The 19,789-nt window shown below is 40.5% G+C and overlaps 1 protein-coding gene across 1 annotated transcript in view; it reads left to right on the top strand.

The window, feature by feature from the left end:
- The window catches only part of hck (HCK proto-oncogene, Src family tyrosine kinase), a 40,032-nt gene extending 22,957 nt beyond the window's left edge, over positions 1–17,075 (top strand). Inside the window, exons 3-13 of the mRNA XM_017720166.1 lie at positions 878–917; positions 1,366–1,462; positions 1,957–2,052; positions 3,094–3,197; positions 5,680–5,829; positions 8,725–8,877; positions 10,076–10,258; positions 11,645–11,721; positions 12,866–13,019; positions 13,194–13,325; positions 15,927–17,075. Coding sequence (XP_017575655.1) covers positions 878–917; positions 1,366–1,462; positions 1,957–2,052; positions 3,094–3,197; positions 5,680–5,829; positions 8,725–8,877; positions 10,076–10,258; positions 11,645–11,721; positions 12,866–13,019; positions 13,194–13,325; positions 15,927–16,129 — 1,389 coding nt within the window. The 3' untranslated portion in view covers positions 16,130–17,075. The remainder of the gene's footprint in view (positions 1–877; positions 918–1,365; positions 1,463–1,956; positions 2,053–3,093; positions 3,198–5,679; positions 5,830–8,724; positions 8,878–10,075; positions 10,259–11,644; positions 11,722–12,865; positions 13,020–13,193; positions 13,326–15,926) is intronic.
- Positions 17,076–19,789: the final 2,714 nt, after the last annotated feature.

The following is a 19,789-nucleotide window of genomic DNA, read 5'->3' as shown; positions in this document are numbered from 1 at the left end:
GATTTCATATGATCTGTGAAAGTGTTGAGGGAAAGGGCACTGTGAAAACTTGGTCACAGCAACTTTTAAAGTGTTATTACTAAGCAACCACCTAGTGTGTTTGGCAAAAACAGCAGCACATGTCCACTATTCCACGCCTTCAGAAGGTAAACGCTGTAACTGGACACAAAAAACTGGCTTCAACTATGAAGCACTAAGAAAAAAACTGGTGATACTCCTGTAGCCAAAAATGCTTTTTACCAAACCAGTTGACTGCCACACAAATCGCCTTCAGAATCCATTGTTTCTTTTTCCAGTGATGCAGACTGAACCTTCCAAGCTCTCCTGATAGGAGATAGGATCAAAGATAGGATCAGTTTAGATGGACCTTTTTAGATTTTACTGACAGCAGCGATAAGTAAAAACATATTTCTTTGGGGACTATTTTTCCTTACCACGCCCTTTCCGTAAACATTTTATGCAATAACTTCCTGTGATGTACATTTTAGAGACATCAGTCTCTAAATCAGGGGGGCAGTCGTGGGCTGGAGGTTAGGGATCTGGCCCTGTAACCAGAAGGTTGCCGGTTTGATCCCCAGGGCTGACAGTCCATGACTGAGTTGTCCTTGAGCAAGACACCTAACCCCCAACTGCTCCCCGGGCGCCGTGTGCTCACTAGTGTGTATGTGGTGTTTCACTTCATGGATGGGTTAAATGCGGAGGTGGAATTTCACTGGTTGTGGGATCAAAAAAAAAAAAAAAAAGTATCACTAACTCTGCAGACGTCTGGTTCCTATCATCACCTCTGAGAACAGTTCCGACTCGACGTAGCATTTCACTCGAAATGACTTAGAATGACTAAGATGTTTACACGACTTCTCTCTCTTCTTCTTCACAGAACAAATCCAACTCCAACCTTCTAGGTTCAAGCTCAGACGGTGAGTGACAGGCCTTGTGTCCAACTTTCTACGTATTGGAACCATTTCAATGACAAAGCAACCAGCGTGAACATGTCATGTGGGAATAAAGATGCAGCTCTCACAGCCTTTTCAAAGTGAGGTTGAGGGGCAGATTTTAAGATGTTTGCTTTGTGCTATTAAAGAGGAAGTTGACGTCAAAGCTTGTTCTGCTGGGCTAATAATACATTTCCTATGCTGATCATTCAAAAACGGATACACACTTAAACCTCAGCTAGGTTTGAGAGTTTGGTGCTAAATTCAGTTCCTGTATTGTCACATGACTAGTATTTATAACCTGCTCAAACTCAACCCATAACCTTTCGCGTGGCTGTGGTGATGATAGTTTGATCTATATTCATGAACAGTTGTATTTACAAAGACTACTAATAGAAGCCAGGCTGTCTGAAAGCTCCTCTGTGCTCCTCAGGTGTAGAGAACATCGCCATAGCTCTGTACGACTACGAAGCCTTGCATGATGGAGACCTGGGCTTCAAAAAAGGAGACAAGCTGAAAATCCTGCAGGAGTGAGTGTCCCATAGCGCACACACAAGCAAGCCATGCATACAGTCATAAGACAAAGTGTGAACACCGCCTGTAAAATCATGTTTTGTTGGTTTTATAAGTGAAAAGAAGTTAAGACATCCTCCACAGGGAACATCCTTAATACGGCAACCTTCTACAGATTTTACGGCACAAGTTTTATTCATTTTCTGAGTTTAACATGCAGGAAAACACAAAACACATAAAATATAAAACGTGCCAAAACTTTTTTTTTCTATTTTTTTTTCCCCCCAAAATGGTAACTTCAGTCGTTTTGCATTAAAATGTGCAGACGTGCGTTCCCTGGAGAGGGTGCGTTAACTTACTTTCACCTTGAAAATCAACAAAACATGTCATATGACCGGGGTGCCAAAACTTTTGCACATGCCGGCATGTCCCATATGTGTGATATATATATATGTGTGATATAAATCATTCATCGACAGCTAATGCTCTTCTCATCTCTCTCTCTGTGCAGATCAGGTGAATGGTGGAGAGCCATGTCTATAAGCAGTGGTGAAGAAGGCTTCATCCCCAGTAACTATGTAGCTAAAGACACACTTCAAACTGAAGAGTAAGTCTGCAGTACTGACACTATTCTCTTCAGCACCGACAGTATACTTAATATGACACTACATGCAGAGTACATCTGGGCCTCGGCTACATGAAATGGACATAGTCCCTTCAATCCTGTCACGTATCACGTGATTTGCCTTTGGTCAGTTTTAGAAAAGTTGAGATAGTGTGGGAAATGCAAATAAAACCAGAAAGCAGTGATTTATAAATGTACTTCGACCTGTAGTTGCATGAAAACAGTACAAAAACGAGATATTCTTATTAACTACATAGATTGTTTATGAACATATGCATCATCTTAAACAGGTGATGCAGTCACCTGAGGCATCCAGCAAAGGTTAACCTTTATGAGCAAGGATGGGTTGAGGCTCGCCACTTTGCTAACAATTCATCAGCAAAGAATCCAACAGTATAAAAGTAATGTCCTTCAGCAGGGATATTAGGCAATAACATCAAAACATTCCGCGAATCCGGAAGAATTCTGTGCATAAAAGTCAAGGCCGAAAGTCACAACTAAATGCCTGTGACCTTCGATCCCTGAGACACCACTGCATTAAAAATCTGCATGTTTCTGTGATGTATATCACCACATGGTCTCGGGAATGCTTTCAAAAACGGCTTCCTATAAATGTTCTTTCTTGCTGCATCCACAAATAGAAGTTATAACCACTCTGTGAACAGTGGAAGCCGTAAGTTAACAGTTCAGAAATGCTGCCCACTTCTTTGGGCTTGAGCTCATCTGAAATGGAACTGACTGACGCACAGTGTAAATGTGTATTGTGGTCATGACTGTTTACGGAACTGATGGACGTTGTGTGTGTGAGTCAAAGAATTAAATGGCCATTTAGACTTTTATCAGAGAGTGCTAGACTGGGCAGCTTGCAGTAAACACCCTCTCCCACTGAAAACTTTTGTCGCACTATTAAGCTCAAAATATGACAACAAGGGCCCCTTGCACAGCTGAAGACTTGAATGACAGAAGAATCTGGATCGATTTGTGAGTTCAGGCCCCAAACGATTGTGTGTGTGTGTCTTTCAGCTGGTTCTTCAAAGGAGTGAGCAGGAAAGATGCAGAAAGACAGCTACTTGCACCCGGAAATAAAACAGGCTCTTTCATGATCCGAGACAGCGAGACGACCAAGGGTGAGTTAACCATTCATTCTGGTTAGAGTCCAGAGTGGAGAACAACAAGCATTCTCAATTATAGATCTTTATTGATGCCAGCATAAGGTGGATCAGATATCGGAGGGATGAAAAATTACCATGAGCCGATTCTGTAACAAACCTAGCCTGAAGGGGCAGTCGTGGGCTGGAGGTCAGGGAACCAGCCCTGCGACCAGAAGGTCACCGGTTTGATCCCCAGAGCTGATAGTACCTGACTGAGTTGTCCTTGAGCAAGACACCTAACCCCCAACTGCTCCCTGGGTGCTGCGGATAGGGCTGCCCACCGCTCCAGGCAAGTGTGCTCACTGCCCCCTAGTGTGTGTGTGTGCTCACTAGTGTGTATGTGATGTTTCACTTCACGGACGGGTTAAATGTGGAGGTGAAATTTCCTAGTTGTGGGACTAATAAGGGTCACGTAATCTGAACTGGCATATTCTCACAGTTGTGACAAAACCTGGCACATGAAAAATGTTCAAACAGTCACTTTTATACCTAGTAATAATTACGATTATCTAAGCCACAGCAAATCATGTGAGTGTTCTGTACAAAAGGAGACAATCAGATGTTTTTTCTTGCCTATTCTCAGTTATATTATCACTAACGATGAAGGTTCACTTTCCTACACTGGGTTTAATTTTACCTGCTTAAACACAGCAGTTTCGATATCTGTATGCGAAGTAATGACGTATAATCACGCCCATTCTGTCCATCCCTCACTGTTTCCATTCTGTTCGGTTCCAATCTGAGGCTATAAGGCCTTTCGTGAAGGCTTCCCTGCATTTCATCATCTTTACTGTAATTAGCAGGCTTTGAATCACATTTAAATTAAGGTGGCAGAGCCACAGCGGAGCTCATTTCTGCTTGCCTTTTTGCGTCACAACGCCCACCCTGTTTTCCTCCATACGCTCCAACACGTCCCGCCCATCTTTGAGTTGAACTAGAGGTAGAATCGTCTGAAAATAGGGGGATGTCGTTACTCTGTATTCGTTTTTGAAGAAAGAATATCAGATCAGATCAGCTGATACTCAGTGTTTCTAGTATCAGTGTCGGAAAAGAAAAAAGAAATGTACGGTGTCGTGCCTACTCTCGATTCCAGCTCTCCTGCCTCTCTTATATATATTTATGATGTAGATATATTTAGATATATGATACTGTGAGACATGACTGACTAAAATAAGAAGTGGAGCGGTTACTCTGTTGTTCTGTGATTAGATAAAGAAGACAAATTGGAGATGTGTGTTTTATTTTTACTGCAGCTGTTTGAAAGACTTTGAAAGTTGTCTTCAGAGGAAGCCTAATGAAGTCTGTTTGCATGTCTGTGATTTTTGATAGAATCATCACGCTTATTGTATTTTCTGAAAGTGTTGTAGTTATACTATTATTTCAGTATTTCAGCGTTAGATTCGTGAAATGCCCTGTGGAAAACTGTCCAATTAGGACTTTTTCCCCCTGTAGATACTACCAAGCCGGCTACTCCATTGGTTGACCTAACACATCAGATTACCTGCCATCACAATTAGAAAGACAACTAAGTCATGTTTTGATTTCACTCTAGATCAGTTTAATTCAATTCAATAAGGTCCAGTTAGAGAAAATTTCCTCAAGCGAAGGTCCAGAACATCATAATGTCTAACCTGCATCATGACTCAGTGCCATATACTGTTTACTGAAGTAGCCGAGTAGGAATATCAGCATCTTATACAGTCGACAGCTGAATATCAGATCAAATAAAGTCCAGTTCAGTCAGATTTCAACAACATTTATTGCCAGTTTTCTCTTTTTAGATCACGTCATGTGGAATAATTTCCCTCTGACTCACTTTCTTCTCTGACTGCTGTTTCTCGCTTCGTCTGTCCCCTGTGTGGCGTCACTCACTCGAGTCTCAGAGCTCATCGTAATGCACAGATCTGATTGGCTGAGCAATGTCACATGTGATATTTACAACAAGTTTGTTTGTTCTGTGAGTTTCCTGGGCCACTACAGCAGCACCGTGAAGGCTAGATAAGTTATGCCTAAAATAGGACCACCCTGTCAAAATTAAATAGCTTCAGGTCCGCAAAGGACAGCTTCTGGGTCTGGACTCTCGGTGCAGTCCGACAAACATAAATCCCATTAAAATATAATTTAATAGGAGAAATCCATGGATCAATAGAGAAGAACAAAATAGCACATTAGTATACTTTGACGTTAAAGATCATCTCCTTCTAAATTCAGCCTTTTGAAGATATGTTTTGTCCCAGGCAACAAGATATTGAGAAGACTGTAAACATTCTGTTAGCTGGGCCGTCTGGCCTTATTCCAAATTTAGATGCTAATATTTCTAGAGGTCTAGAGGTCTGTACATCAGTACCACATCAGATTTCAGTGCTGGTTTGGTCAGACCACAGAGACCATTTGCAGCTGCTGATAAAACAGGTTGACCAGACCTGAATTGATATCATTCACAACTTCCGGCCCACAGGAAGCTACTCTCTGTCTGTCCGGGACGGTGACCCCCCAGGGGGCGACACGGTCAAGCATTACAAGATCCGCACTCTGGACAACGGTGGTTTCTACATTTCACCCAGAATCACATTCAACACCCTGCAGGAGCTCGTCACCCATTACAAGAGTAAGTACCCACCCGCTGACACACACACACACACACACACACACACACACACAAACTCTTTGTTTATGGGATTTTAAATTGAACTGTACTGACAGTTTTACTGCCTACACTCAAAGCTAACCCCTCACCTGTAGCTCAGGAGCCGAAAGTCTCTTTCATTTCTTCACATAATTGCTAATTCTGGGCCATTGGTCACATGTGTATTCATAGTATTTGATTATGTCATTAACAATGCCACACCCCTTCTTGGAAAGCAAGTTGTAAATCCGACTCAGCTCTGATATAGTTTGTCTCGTCATCATTGCTGCAGCAACGACCTTGTAGGTGGATGATGACCACGTCAGTAGACCAGAATGACCACAAAAAGATGAGACAATTACTGTTAACCTTAGATACAGCTTCTAGAAAATGCTGTAATTAGGAGATGGGTCTGTGTGATCTCCACATCCTAAGTTCAGAAAATTCCTACGCATGAGGTTTTACAAAAATGAATAAAACAGCTACCAACAGTGGCAAAGTTTTTAATGGAAAAACAAGATTAAGCCACTAAGATCTCAGGCTGTTTTCCATACTAAAGCTTATTATTTAGCAATTACAGGGACTACGATGCAAACTACCCGAGCTACTCTTAGGTTACATTACATTACCGGCATTTGGCTGACGCTCTTATCCAGAGCGACTTACAATTTGATCATTTTACACAATTGGCCTGACTGCATGTCTTTTGGACTGTGGGAGGAAACCCACGCAGACACGGGGAGAACATGCAAACTCCACACAGAAAGGACCCTGGTCGCCCGGCCGGGGAATCGAACCCAGGCCCTCCTTGCTGTGAGGCGACAGTGTTACCCACCACACCACCGTGCCGCCATAGAAGTGTGTAGTAAAACTTTGGGCCTGCCAGTCGCCCCTGGCCATTAAAGGGCTTAAGCTGGAACTGGTTTCTAATTGGAATGTTCCATTCCACCTTAAATGGTACAGCAGTTACAATTAGGCAGCGCTACATGACCTAGATAGCAAGACGATAGCGGACCACTGTTGGCCCGCTGACACCAAAGCTGGCAGCCCACTGGCTTTTTGCTCTGGTTTTCTGGGCACCCACTGGGGGTAAAGCAGAGCATTTGACAAAATGCCACCTTTCATCACTCATTTTCCACTCACAGTTCAATTTATTTGTTTTTTAAATATTTTTATTTATTTTTAAATAGTATTTAGTACTTTAAATATTTAAAAAAATATTTTTAATATGATTTTTAAAGCACTATTTAAAATGCACGTAGTCTTTTTCATCAGAATTTTTACCTCAGTAAATACATCATTAATCAGGAAACATCTTAAACTTTCACTTGGAAATTGAATGGCCAGCTAATGAGCAGCACAGCAAAGCCACTTTATCTGCTGGACTGTTGAACTTCTCTCTGGCTGATCTAACGCTGTGTCCCAAACCACACATTTCTATACCTACTATACTAATGAGTGCACTTCTAATGGCACTCTAATGGTTTTTTACATCTTATTTAGGGTACTAGGATGTGGTTTGGGACACAGCAGATGTAGTGCAGTGGGAAAGCTCAGCCATTTAGACTTCAGCCAAATCCCATTTCTTCTCTTTCTTCTGTTGATCACTTGTTCAGCCGTCTTGCCGGTTTTTCTTTTTTTCTGATAACGCTCTGTTTGAAGCCTCTGAAAAGCCTCTGTGTGGAGGGTCATGTAGCCCTAACACTTCACCCCACCCCTTTATCTCAAGAAAAATTGGGACACGCTTACCCTAGGCGTGAATGTGCAACACAGAGAGCCCTCAGTGGGCTCAGTGGTAGGGGCGAGGGGTGAAATCACTTGTAATATTAATAAATTAATACATGTTTGTCAGCTTTTTTCCAGCTTCCTAGTTTCCTACTAATTGTTTCATAGCAATGAAATTGCACAGGACTAGCAGGACTAAGACTAACGGAATACATTATTTACAATTATCTGAAACCAAATCTGGCAGCCTAGATTTGGTTTGAGATAAACGCGTACAAATTCTGAACAGTAATTCCGAACATTTGAAAACTAATTCCAAATTTTGGAACAGTGATTCCAAACACTCAAACATTGATTGCAAACTTTTAAACAATGATTGCAAAAATTTGAAAATTGCTTTCCAAAGTTTTTAACAGTGATTCCAAACTTTTGAACAATGATTCCAAAATTTTAAACAGTGCTTCTAAACTTTTAAACATTGATTGCAAACTTTTGAAGATTGATTCCAAACTTTTAAACAGTGATTCCAACCTTCTGAACAATAATTCCAAAATCATTATCAATGATTTCAAAATTCTGAACAGTGATTCCAAACATTTTACAGATGATTCCAAAATTTTGAACAGTGCTTCCATACTTTTGTACTGCAGTGCATCTATGAACTTTGCTTGAACAGAAATGAGTGCTCAGTGTAGTCATTAGCATTTACTAAGACAGTGGTGTTCATACTGCCTAATATCACCTGAATATATTTACTCTCTACTGACAATCCTGATCTTTTTGTATGTACACTGTGCACGAAAAGGTCAGTAGGTTCAGGATGTACCAAACACTCTGCTAGTCTGTGCAATGGTGGTACTACCTGCATCACTACACTCAAAACTTAGTGTTAGAGTTTTAGCTTAAAAAACAAAGGCACCAAAAAACGCACAGCAATTAATGCTGTTCTTTACAGCACCCCCTGCTGGTGGGTAAAGAAATACCACATTTCCCTTCAGTCTGAGCAAGAAAAGCAGTCACTTTGGCTGTAGCCTCTCGTAAAGGCCTCTCTCTGTTTGTGTGCAGTGTGTTTTCCTCTCAGCGCAGTGACAGATTGACAGAGATGGGTGACTACAGAAGTACTGAATTGTCTCTTTGTGCTTGTGTCCACAGAGCAGGGAGACGGTCTGTGTCAGTCCCTCACTAACCCCTGCATCAGTGCCAAACCCCAGAAACCATGGGAGAAGGATGCCTGGGAGATCCCACGAGAGTCCCTCAAGCTGGACAAACGTCTGGGGGCCGGCCAGTTTGGAGAGGTTTGGATGGGTAAGATTTGTTCCTGCTGAGTTTCATGTGAAACGTTTGGCCAGAGTGGTTTTCCATAATAATATGTGTTCATCAGAAGATCTTGTGTACCTCATCCGTCAGCGGTGGACGAAGTACACAAATCATGCACTTGAGTTAAAGTAGACACCCAAGGTAAAATATCACTCCAGTAAAAGTAGAAGTTCCACACTTTAGACCTCCACTTGAGTAAAAGTACTAAAGTATTTATCTTCAAATGTACTTAAGTATAAAGTAAAAGTACTAAAAGAGGAATTCTGGCTCTGATGTCCTGTTATCATTTTTATAACCAGACTGGCTTCATGAACTCATTTCAGGTGAAAGTCCTCCAGCGTCTCTCTTGGTAAACCAGTCTTTTAATAGAACGTCATTAATTAGTGACGCTGACGTCTATTAAAATGATCAGAAGCACAAAACACTGAAGGTAAACAGTTTCCATCAGGGAGAACCGAGTGGCTCTGAAATCACTTTTTACACACAAGCAAAGTTTCAGTTTCAGATTTATTTACAACTTAGTTCCAAGTTTAAGTTGAATAAAAACTGGCTTTAAACTCAGGATCACAGATGAGCTCCTTTACTATGTTGATCTGTAGGCGTCTGTTCATAAACATAAACCAGCCCAAACTCATTTACTATAAAATGAAATGGTGTTTGTAGAAATTCAGAAAAAAGCCGCGTCAGTCTCGACTGCATATGTGGACATATTTCTATATTGAGCTCTATTTACACAAAGTTAGGTTAGTTCATCATTTATGTTGAACAGACTCTCCCAAAGTTTTACGCTGCTGCGCTGACGTTGAACCGCGTGCTGCACTGGGTCGGTATGACCAACAGGTCAAAACCAGCTCTAAACAAAGTGACCGCTGGGCCCTGATTGGTGCTCTGGCTTTGTGCTTCTTTCGTTTTGACATGTTACGTTTTTATACACACAGAAACCAAAAGGAACGACAGATTTCTCAAAATATAATGTAATAGTGAATTATTTTGGTCAAAACAATACAAGCTGGTCAGGTCATATCATGTAACTTGCTCATGATTGCATGTGTATCACCATTACAATATGCAGCACTACCAGTATTTTACCCTCATTGTGAAGCCCAGCCAGACTATATTTGGCCTCTCAACAAATGCAAAGGAGATAAATAGTGGTAATAGTTTCAGTTTGGCATCTCATTTACAGCCACATACAACAAGCACACCAAGGTGGCAGTGAAGACTATGAAGCCTGGCAGTATGTCCGTGGAAGCCTTCCTCATGGAAGCGAACCTCATGAAGAGTCTGCAGCACGACAAGCTGGTCCGCCTCAATGCTGTAGTTACCAAAGAGGAGCCCATCTACATCATCACAGAGTTCATGGAGAAAGGTATGTGCACAATAAACTAGTTTTGGGCAATATGATGATGTGTCGTATGGGGAAATTACATGACAATCCAGGCTTTTTTGACTAGAGACAGACTTCTCCAGCTGTACTTCTAGAAAACTGAACAACTCGGTAAAAAGACAACCAGTGTATAGTAACTGCATAGACAACATATTATCAAGCAGCTGATTTTTCCTCTTATTATTTCTTAAATGGTTCATTTTTGCAAACACTGAATAGCCTTATGTAAATGTGGTGCTGTAAATGAAGGGTTTGGCTGTAAAACACTTTACAGACCACAAAAGTTTTCTATTTTTTCAAGATACAAGTTGTTAGTAGTGCAGTTTACAGATACACCAGAGGTCAGTGCTATATTAGGATTAATACCACCTTCACTGGAGAAATAAAGATATGTTTTTCATTATAAATCAGCCATTCTTCTCAAAAACTGTTAAATTACATGCAAAACCGTCACTGGTTTATATTCTATTTTGAGAGGAGACTCTTCAGATGGTTAAATGTTTATGTATCAGGATCAGCAGATTTGAAACATGAAAAATATCAGAAATCAGCATTTTCATATCGGTGCATCCCTAATTCTTGAAAGCCATTTTTATGATACATAAAAATGCTGTTTGGCTGGTCGGCTGGCGCATTTCTGTCTCTTCCAATACTGTGACACATATCACGGTTTGTTAAAATGTCTTGTATCTCAATAAATAAGGATTAGGACTGTGGAAACAGATTTCTGAAATTTTTCATGTGCGCTCCTGTTCAAAAAAATGGGCCAAGCCCAAAATGGCAAAAAGCTTTCAACGGTCTTAACCCACGTTTTTTTAAATAAACAGATAAAGTAACTTTGTGTCCATCCCACACAAAGTTCATTTATCTGTGCGTTTTTTAATAATAAAAGTATAAAAGTAAAAATTGGTTTTATTATTAAATGGCTGCTTTTATTTCTGTTAAATCTTCTTTAATGGCTTCAAGCAGCTGAAAACATTGTTAACCCAGTTTGTGTTTAATATCAGACTAAATATTCTCTCTAGGGTTTAAATGTGGATTCTGACCAGGCCAAAACCATCAATATCAAATATTATATTTTGGCCTTGGCCCATGTCCGTACCTGCTGATGGTGATTCATGTACCTGGACAAGCTTGACAGAGTGATGTAACACTTATTTGTAGACGGTTGTGAATGCAGTAAAAGGCTTTGGCTTTTCTGGAGTCCAACAAATACATTTAAAACATCGGCCAGAGCTAAACGTGTGTCTCATGCCGATAGAGTTGTGATTCTGACATCATTGGGCATTGAGTCGCCCACCCTTAGTGAAAGTCAGTGTATTCATAATGAATTATGAGTCAGTTCATTTGTTTATGTGCTCTTTCCAGGCAGTTTACTGGACTTCCTCAAGAGTGATGAAGGGAATCGTGTCCAGCTGCCCAAACTGATAGACTTCTCTGCACAGGTATGTGAGCCTTTCCAGCTCGTCCTCATGCTCCAGTTCCTCTCCCATTTTCTCATGTGTAGAACATCGTGTGCTGTGGCACATTTGCCTTTGATGTACAAAGCAAGTTTGTCATGTTAGTTTTTAAATTTCAATATTCAAATCTGATCATCAACAGCCGCCTCTGTGTGAGCGTATGTGAGCGCACTGGCTTTGTGTGTATTGTTGGGTGGTGTGTATTAAAAGACAGAGCCAGCCTCATAAAATTCAACGCTAAGAGCGCTGCGGCAGGAAAATATGCAGCACAATAAACATGTGGTGGGATTAGTGCCCTGACACCTTTTTAACTCTGCGGTATTTTCCCAATGAGCTGAGCAAGAGCCAATCAGAATCCACATGTATATGAGGTCATACGCAATAAGACCTACACCAAGTGAAGGTCTTGGTAGGTTGCCAAAATGGGCAAGATTAAGAGTAAGAGACCCTTATTAGTCCCACAACGGGGAAATTTCACCTCTGCGTTTAACCCATCCATGAGGTGAAACAACACATACACACTAGTGAGCACACACACACACTAGGGGGCAGTGAGCACACTTGCCCGGAGCGGTGGGCAGCCCAATCCACAGCGCCTGGGGAGCAGTTGGGGGTTAGGTGTCTTGCTCAAGGACAAAATATTGTTAAAACCACAGAGAACGTTTATAGGGAACTTTGAATTGTAGAATTTCCTGTATATTTGCAGGATTTTTCATTGGTAGGAATCTCATCCTTGAAAGACGAACCTTCCAAATAGTAAACAGAGTCGCCAGTACATGCGTAACAAAACAAATGAATACTCAAGTATTCAAATTATTCAGGCCAGCCCGATCAACAGCAACTTTTATATCGGTGTTGTCGGAAGAGAAGCTCATATGTCCAAATCGGTAACTTTACAGGAGAAGAAAAAAACCTGCTTTACTTTTAATGTAAGTCAATGGAACCAGAGTTTTTTCCAAGTAATTTTGGTCCGTTTGTTTTGGTCCATTCTTTATGAAATTTACACACAATTTAAAGAACAACAGGCATTTTCAAATGATGTCAAAAACTGAAATACAAGGTTTTCTTCTGACTGCAGCGCTACGTGCTTTATTATGTGAAAATAACCTCAATCATGTTTTCTCTGCAGATCGCTGAAGGCATGGCCTACATCGAACGAAGGAACTACATCCACAGAGACCTGCGGGCCGCCAACATCCTGGTCAACAAGAGTCTGGTGTGCAAGATCGCTGACTTTGGCTTAGCCCGTATCATAGAGGACAATGAATATACAGCTAGAGAGGGTGAGCCATTCCTCAGCTCTCAAATCTTTCCCATTAAAAGCTAATTTATGCTATAGTGTGCTTAATAACCTTGACAGAATTGGTTTGAAGGACTGAACTGATATTGCATTGGCACATCTTTGCCATAAGGGGGCAGTATATTTCAAATGACATCTCTGTACTCTCCCATGAAAGGTGCCAAGTTTCCTATTAAGTGGACCGCGCCAGAGGCCATTAACTACGGCTCCTTTACCATCAAATCAGATGTGTGGTCATTCGGCATTCTGCTCACCGAGATCATCAGCTATGGCCGGACGCCGTACCCAGGTCAGCACTGCCAACTGGTGCTAATGAACATAACACTGTTGTTGGGAGAAAACCTTCTATCTCCAAAACGGTAACTTTACAGGAGAAGGAAAAAACTGACATAACTTTTAATGTGAGTCAATGGAACCAGACGTTTTTCCCAGTCATTTTGAGTTGTTTCTTTTAGTCCATTCATCATGAAATTTACTCACAATGTAAAGTGCATCAGGTATTTTCAAACAATGTGAAAAACTGAAAAACGTCAAAAACGGAGATGCAAGGTTTTCTTCCGACAACAGCGAACAGCATAGCAACGTATAGAAGTAGTTGCTATTGATTTCATAGCAGACCTCTGTAATACTATTTGTAAAGCCTAATTTTGATAGTCATCCAATATGATGGTTTTACAGTGTTAGTTTGGATACCAGCGCTCGGACTTTTAAAATGCTTAACAGTTCTCCACTTTGCCATCCAACACACACTCCTCTCTCCTGACGAAATGCCATGGAAAACCGAAATTTTGCGTTTTATGTACAGTGCCAGCAACTCATCATCATCGAACTTCAGTCCTCAAACACTTTGAATAGAGACTGACTGATTGAAAGGTTAGATTACTGAATTATTCTACAACAGCACCATCCGGCGTGGACACTGATAACATCAACACAGAGATAACATTAAGCTTAAGTGATACTTTTTTAATCCCACAAACGGGGAAATTCCACCTCCGCATTTAACCCATCCGTGAAGTGAAACACCACACACACACTAGTGAATACACACACACTAGGAGGCAGTGAGCACACTTGCCCGGAGCGGTGGGCAGCCCTATCCACGGCGCCCGGGGAGCAATTGGGGGTTAGGTGCCTCGCTCAAGGACACCTCAGTCATGGACTGTCGGCGCACCTTCCGGTCACAGGGCCAGTTCCCTAACCTCCAGCCCACGACTGCCCCCTTCAGATCATTCTTTCACCCTTTAATGCTGAGATGAAAAGTGTGAATTTACTCTTCGTTTTATCTCCTTTAATAGCATGATTTCCCAAATGCTGTTGTTGTATTTGTTTCAACGTTTAAATGATCTGGTGAAGCCGTAAAATCACAGATTTTTATGTTAGCCAGCATATGAACAGTAATCGACTTCACACTTCACTCTCCTTTTATTGTTTTTACTGTGACAAAACAGGTCAATAATGAACTCATAGTGATCTGCTCTATCACAGTGCATCCAACAGTAAAGGCAGCATCAAGCTTCTTTTATATAGTGAGAAAGCTTCAGTTCCACATGTGGATATATACATATCTCAGCTATTGTTGTTGTAGTTTTTAAATTTTCATTAATTTTTATATAATTTTCCATTTTTTGTTTTTGGTTTAATTTCAGTTTAGTTTCAGTTAGTTTTAGCTTTTGTTTTATTTTCTGAAAAGTAATAGTTTTAGTTTAAAATTCAGTAAACGGATTCAGTTTCACAAACTAACGAGCAGAACGAGCTTCGCTGAGAAGATCATTAACTCTGATCAGCTCTCAGCTTCATTATTAGAACCAGACGGAGGAGAAAAAGGTGAGACGAGCTGCTTTTCCACCGTTTACAGGCTTTAACGTCTGTTTGGCGCTGTTGCCATGGTAACGCGGAATGATGCCGCAGGCGCAGTGGAAGAAAAGCACATGAATTCCGATATTAAGGTCATGACCACAAATCGGATACATATCCCATCTAGGACCACATATGAAAGTGGCTCAGGTCGGATTTGAATAGATCAGATTTGTGTCCTCGGAGCCCTGAAAACATCAGATCTGAGTCACATCAGGGCAAAAAATCGGATGTGTGCCACTTCAACCTGGTGATGTGAACTGTGAAAGCCTGAAATAGTCATTATAGAGGCATCGGGTCAGATTTTGTAGGAGTATTTCAGACCACGTCATACGTCTTTACATCACACACTGGCTTTGAATACTCTTTCAACACGTTCACAGTCAGCAGATTCATCCCCACGGGGAAGGGGACTGAAGCACAACCAACGACATTAAATGCAATTTCGCAAAATACATTTACACACAGCACAAGAAATATTCCGCTGCTGTCGGACCAAAACCTCGAACCTCCAAAATGGTAACTTTACAGTAGAAAGGGAAAACAAGCTCTGCTTTTAATGTAAGTCAATGGAACCAGACATTTCTCCACGTCACTTTGGGCCGTTTCTTTTAGCCCATTTGTCTTGATATTCACACACAGTATAAGGACAGCAGGTATTTTTAAATTATGTCCAAAAGTGAAAAAAGACAAAACTGGAGATTCGAGGTTTTGGTCCAACAGCAGTGAAATATTTCAAACGTTCCACGATGAATGGACCAATAGGAATGCTCCAAAATTTCTTGGAATAATATCTGTTTTTCCATATTTACTTATTTACTTCCTTTACTTACATTCAAATTGAAGGAGATGTTTGTCCTCTCCTGTAAAGTTGCCATATTGGGGTTTATTTGACAGCAACAGTATGAATGATTTTTAAATTATATTCAGATTCATCTGCTCACGGAAGGGGACTGAGGCGCAACCAGCAACGTTGCATGCAATTACCACATTTACATACAGCTTGACTTCTAAGTGCTGTTTTATTATCCAGGCATGACGAACCCGGAGGTGATCCGCTCTCTGGAGAGAGGTTACCGCATGCAGCGCTTGGACTGCTGCCCCCAGGAGCTGTACGACATCATGCTGGAATGCTGGAAGAACAAGCCGGAAGATAGACCTACATTTGAGTACCTTCAGAGCGTGCTGGAGGACTTCTACACGGCCACAGAGAGCCAGTACCAACAGCAGCCCTGAGCCGCTCTGACGTGTGTCTACACATATAATTCCTCAGGCTAGGCACGTACACCAAGCACACATGTGCATTCATATACATGCAACCATTTAAATGCACTCTGTCGACCAACGGCAGCGAATCAGTCACGATTGGAATCTTTATTTGATCACGCAGAGCCTTTTGCCTTACGTCATGTGTTGCACATGATTGCACAAAACTGTACAAAGTCATAACAGAGGTTAGAGAGCTTTTTTTATCTTGTGGCATCTTTAGTTTTTTTCGGTTCTAACGTTTCTCTCTTCTTTGTCAGTGTAAACTGTGGCATTCAGGAAGCCTAGCATCATTCTTTGAGTACTGTGAATAGTATGAATTATAATTTGGATTGTTAATAAGATACGAGAAAACATTCTAAAACTACAACCTATATTAGGTTGAAAAGACTCAAGCAAATCTGCGTCGCTGTTCCGCCTAACGTTACTGATTAAGCCCTTTTGTATCTTTTGGTCAGTAGTTTTTAAGGATAGCTGTGAAAATCACTTGTTTTATTATGTTACTTCTGTGTATTTCTAGCATTTACAAGTAACTGTGTGTTCAATAAACTGTGCTGCATTAGAGGAGAGCTTTAGATTCGCAGTCATGTTCCTTCAGATAAATAATAGATTCAGATCCTTTCATTTTACCGTAGTTGGACCTTCCACCTGACCCAGATGCTGTTATGACCTTATGCTATTCTCTGTATTTAGTGCATTTCTGGTTGAACCTCTGTGCAATAATAAGGGATTGTGTGATTCTATATACAAGTGTTCATTTTAAATCAGCTTTATTTATTTCAGGAACTCTGATATACTGCCTGAGAATCTTCGAGATGTTGCCTGAACATCAGTAGTACTGAATATGTCCTGTTTTTTGTTAATTGTGCATCTCATTTGTATCATGCTTGTCCTAAAATAAAGTGCTTCACAATGATTCAAGGAAGGAAAAGAATCTTTTAAAAAGCCGAATTTAACCCTCCACTGCATGCATTATGAGAGCAATTGTTTTTTAAATCACCTCACTTTTCTTGAATAAACTGGTCCTTGATTTACTTTTTTGGATTGTTAAATTCAAAAATATGAAAAATAGTAATAATGTGTGCTGGTGTCCTTTTGGAGTATGTTGCCTTGAGGCAACATTGTGCGACAATGGGAAGAAATGATAGAGTCATATTCCCTGAAGTAGGGAGATCTGGCTTGTGACTGGCTAAGTCCATTCCACTGTCGCACAATGTTGCTTCTAGGCAACAAACATATTTCTGCAAAATCTCATGACAAAAACTTGATATTCAATGTTTAAAAAGAGGTTTTTAAAGATTAAAAAAGCAAGCACGTGCTTTTGATTGACGTACTCAAACTCTTCCCTTCACTCTTAACCCTATCGTTAACTTTAAATGTGTATGTTATTGTAAAGTGAGGGAAATTAATTTGTTGCCCTGAGGCAATATCCTGCAATAGAGGGTTAAAGATGGGAAAAAGTTTAGCGATGTTCAAAAAATATCTCGCTGTTGTCGGACCAAAACCTCGTATCTCCAAAATGGTAACTTTACGGTAGAAAGGGAAAACAAACTCTGCTTTTAATGTAAGTCAATGGAACCAGACATCTTTCCAAGTCATTTTGGGTCGTTTCTTTTGGTCCGTTCGACTTGAAATTTACAAACAATGTAAAAGACAGCAGGTATTTTTAAATTGTGTCAAAAACTGAAAAACGGGAAAAATGGAGATACGAGGTTTTGGTGCGACAGCAGCGAAATATTTTAAACGTTCTATGTCATTTGTACACAGCAGCCCTTCAATTTGAGTGAGAATTTCACAATGAATGGACCATTAAGAATGTTCCAAAATTGCTTGGAATAAATTCTTTTTTTACATATTTATTTACGTATTTACCTTTTCTTATATTCAAAGTGAAGGAGATTTTTGTCCTCACCTGTAAAGTTACCATATTGGAGTTTATTTCACAGCAACAATATAAATTATTTTACCAAATTATTCCATAGTCAGAGTTGAAAGTATAATTTTCTTCAGTCTGCAGAATAATTCAATTTTAATTCTTAATATTAGTCCATTTCACAATGAACTGCACTACAGTTCCCACCATGCACTGCAGCATTATGTGTGCTCTGACTCTCCTACCCCAACAATCATCTATGGGACAGCAGTTACATCTCGATTCTACACAATTCCACACAAGACACGTCACCAAACACACTAGCTGCATTTCAGTTCGGCCAATATACTATATTATATACAATACATACATACATTATAAACAATATACACTTAACGTCAGCTCAGTAGCTCAGAAACTGAGCCCAGGTCTTGATGAACTTGCAGCAGTGAAAGGACGCCAGATGTCTACTTTAAGCAGACAGGTAGGTTTAAAAGACTGAGCGCCTGGGGACGTTTAATTTTTGAATATTTCCAGTGTCCATGTAATATTTCAAGGTCTACTACAAGTGTCCCTATTTTACTGTTGTTGTTCTTGCAGATTTTGAAAAACCAATGGCCAGTTTGGGTTAGAGCACAGCATTAATACCTTACACGTCAGTTAGCATTTTAATGCTGAGCAGTACAACCCCATTTCCAAAAAAGTTGGGATGCTGAGCAAAATGCAAATAAAAGCAAAATGCAATGATGTACAAAACACTTAAAACCTATATTTCATTGAAAGTAGTTCAAAGACAGTGTTGAAACGAAGAAAATATATTGTGTTTTTGAAAAATATATGCCCGTTTTGAATTTGATGCCAACAACATGTTCCAAAAAAGTCGGGACGGGGGCAACAAAATGCTGGTAAAGTTGTGTAATGCTAAAAAATAAACCTGGTGGTTAATTGGCAACTGATCAGTAACATGACTGGGCCTGAAAGAGCATCCCAGAAAGGCTGAGTCTTTCAGAAGTAAAGATGAGGAGGGGTTCACCACTCTGTGAAAGACTGCATGATCAAATAATGCAGAAATTTAAGAATAACGTTTCTCAACATAAAATGGCAAAGAACTTTTGTTTTTCATCATCTGTGGCACCCAATATCGTTAAAAGATTCAGGGAATCTGGAGAAATCTCTGTGTTTAAGGGACAAGGCCAAAAATTTGACTTTGCTGGCCGTGATCTTTGGGCCCTCAGGTGGCACTGCATTAAAAACAGACATGAGAAAATCACTGCATGGGCTCAGAAACACCTCTGAAAACCACTGTCTGTGAAAACAGATCATCACTGCATCCACAAATGCTAATTTAAACTTTTTGGAAATCATGGAGACTGTGTCCTCCGGGCTAAAGACCACTCTGCTTGTTATCAGAGCACAATTCAAAAGCCAGTATGCATGATGTAGAGGGAGGCATTAGTGAGCATGGCATGGGTGACGTGCTCATCTTTGAAGGCCCCATTAATTCTGAATGAAAAATACAGGTTTTGGCAACATATGCTGCCATCCAGATGACGTCTTTTTCAGGGAAGGCCTTGATTATTTCAGCAAGACAGTGTCAAACCACATTCTGCACGTGTTACAACAGCATGGCTCTGTATTAAAAGAGTCCAGGTGCTAAACTGACCTGTCTATAGTCCAGACTGGTCGCCACTGAGAACATTTGGAGGGTTATGAAATGAAAAATACAACAAAGGAGACCCTGAAGCATTGAGCAGCTG

This window comes from Pygocentrus nattereri, chromosome 9, assembly GCF_015220715.1.
Source record: "Pygocentrus nattereri isolate fPygNat1 chromosome 9, fPygNat1.pri, whole genome shotgun sequence".
In the NCBI taxonomy this organism is placed as follows: domain Eukaryota; kingdom Metazoa; phylum Chordata; class Actinopteri; order Characiformes; family Serrasalmidae; genus Pygocentrus; species Pygocentrus nattereri.
This window is presented reverse-complemented; position numbering and strand designations above follow the sequence as displayed.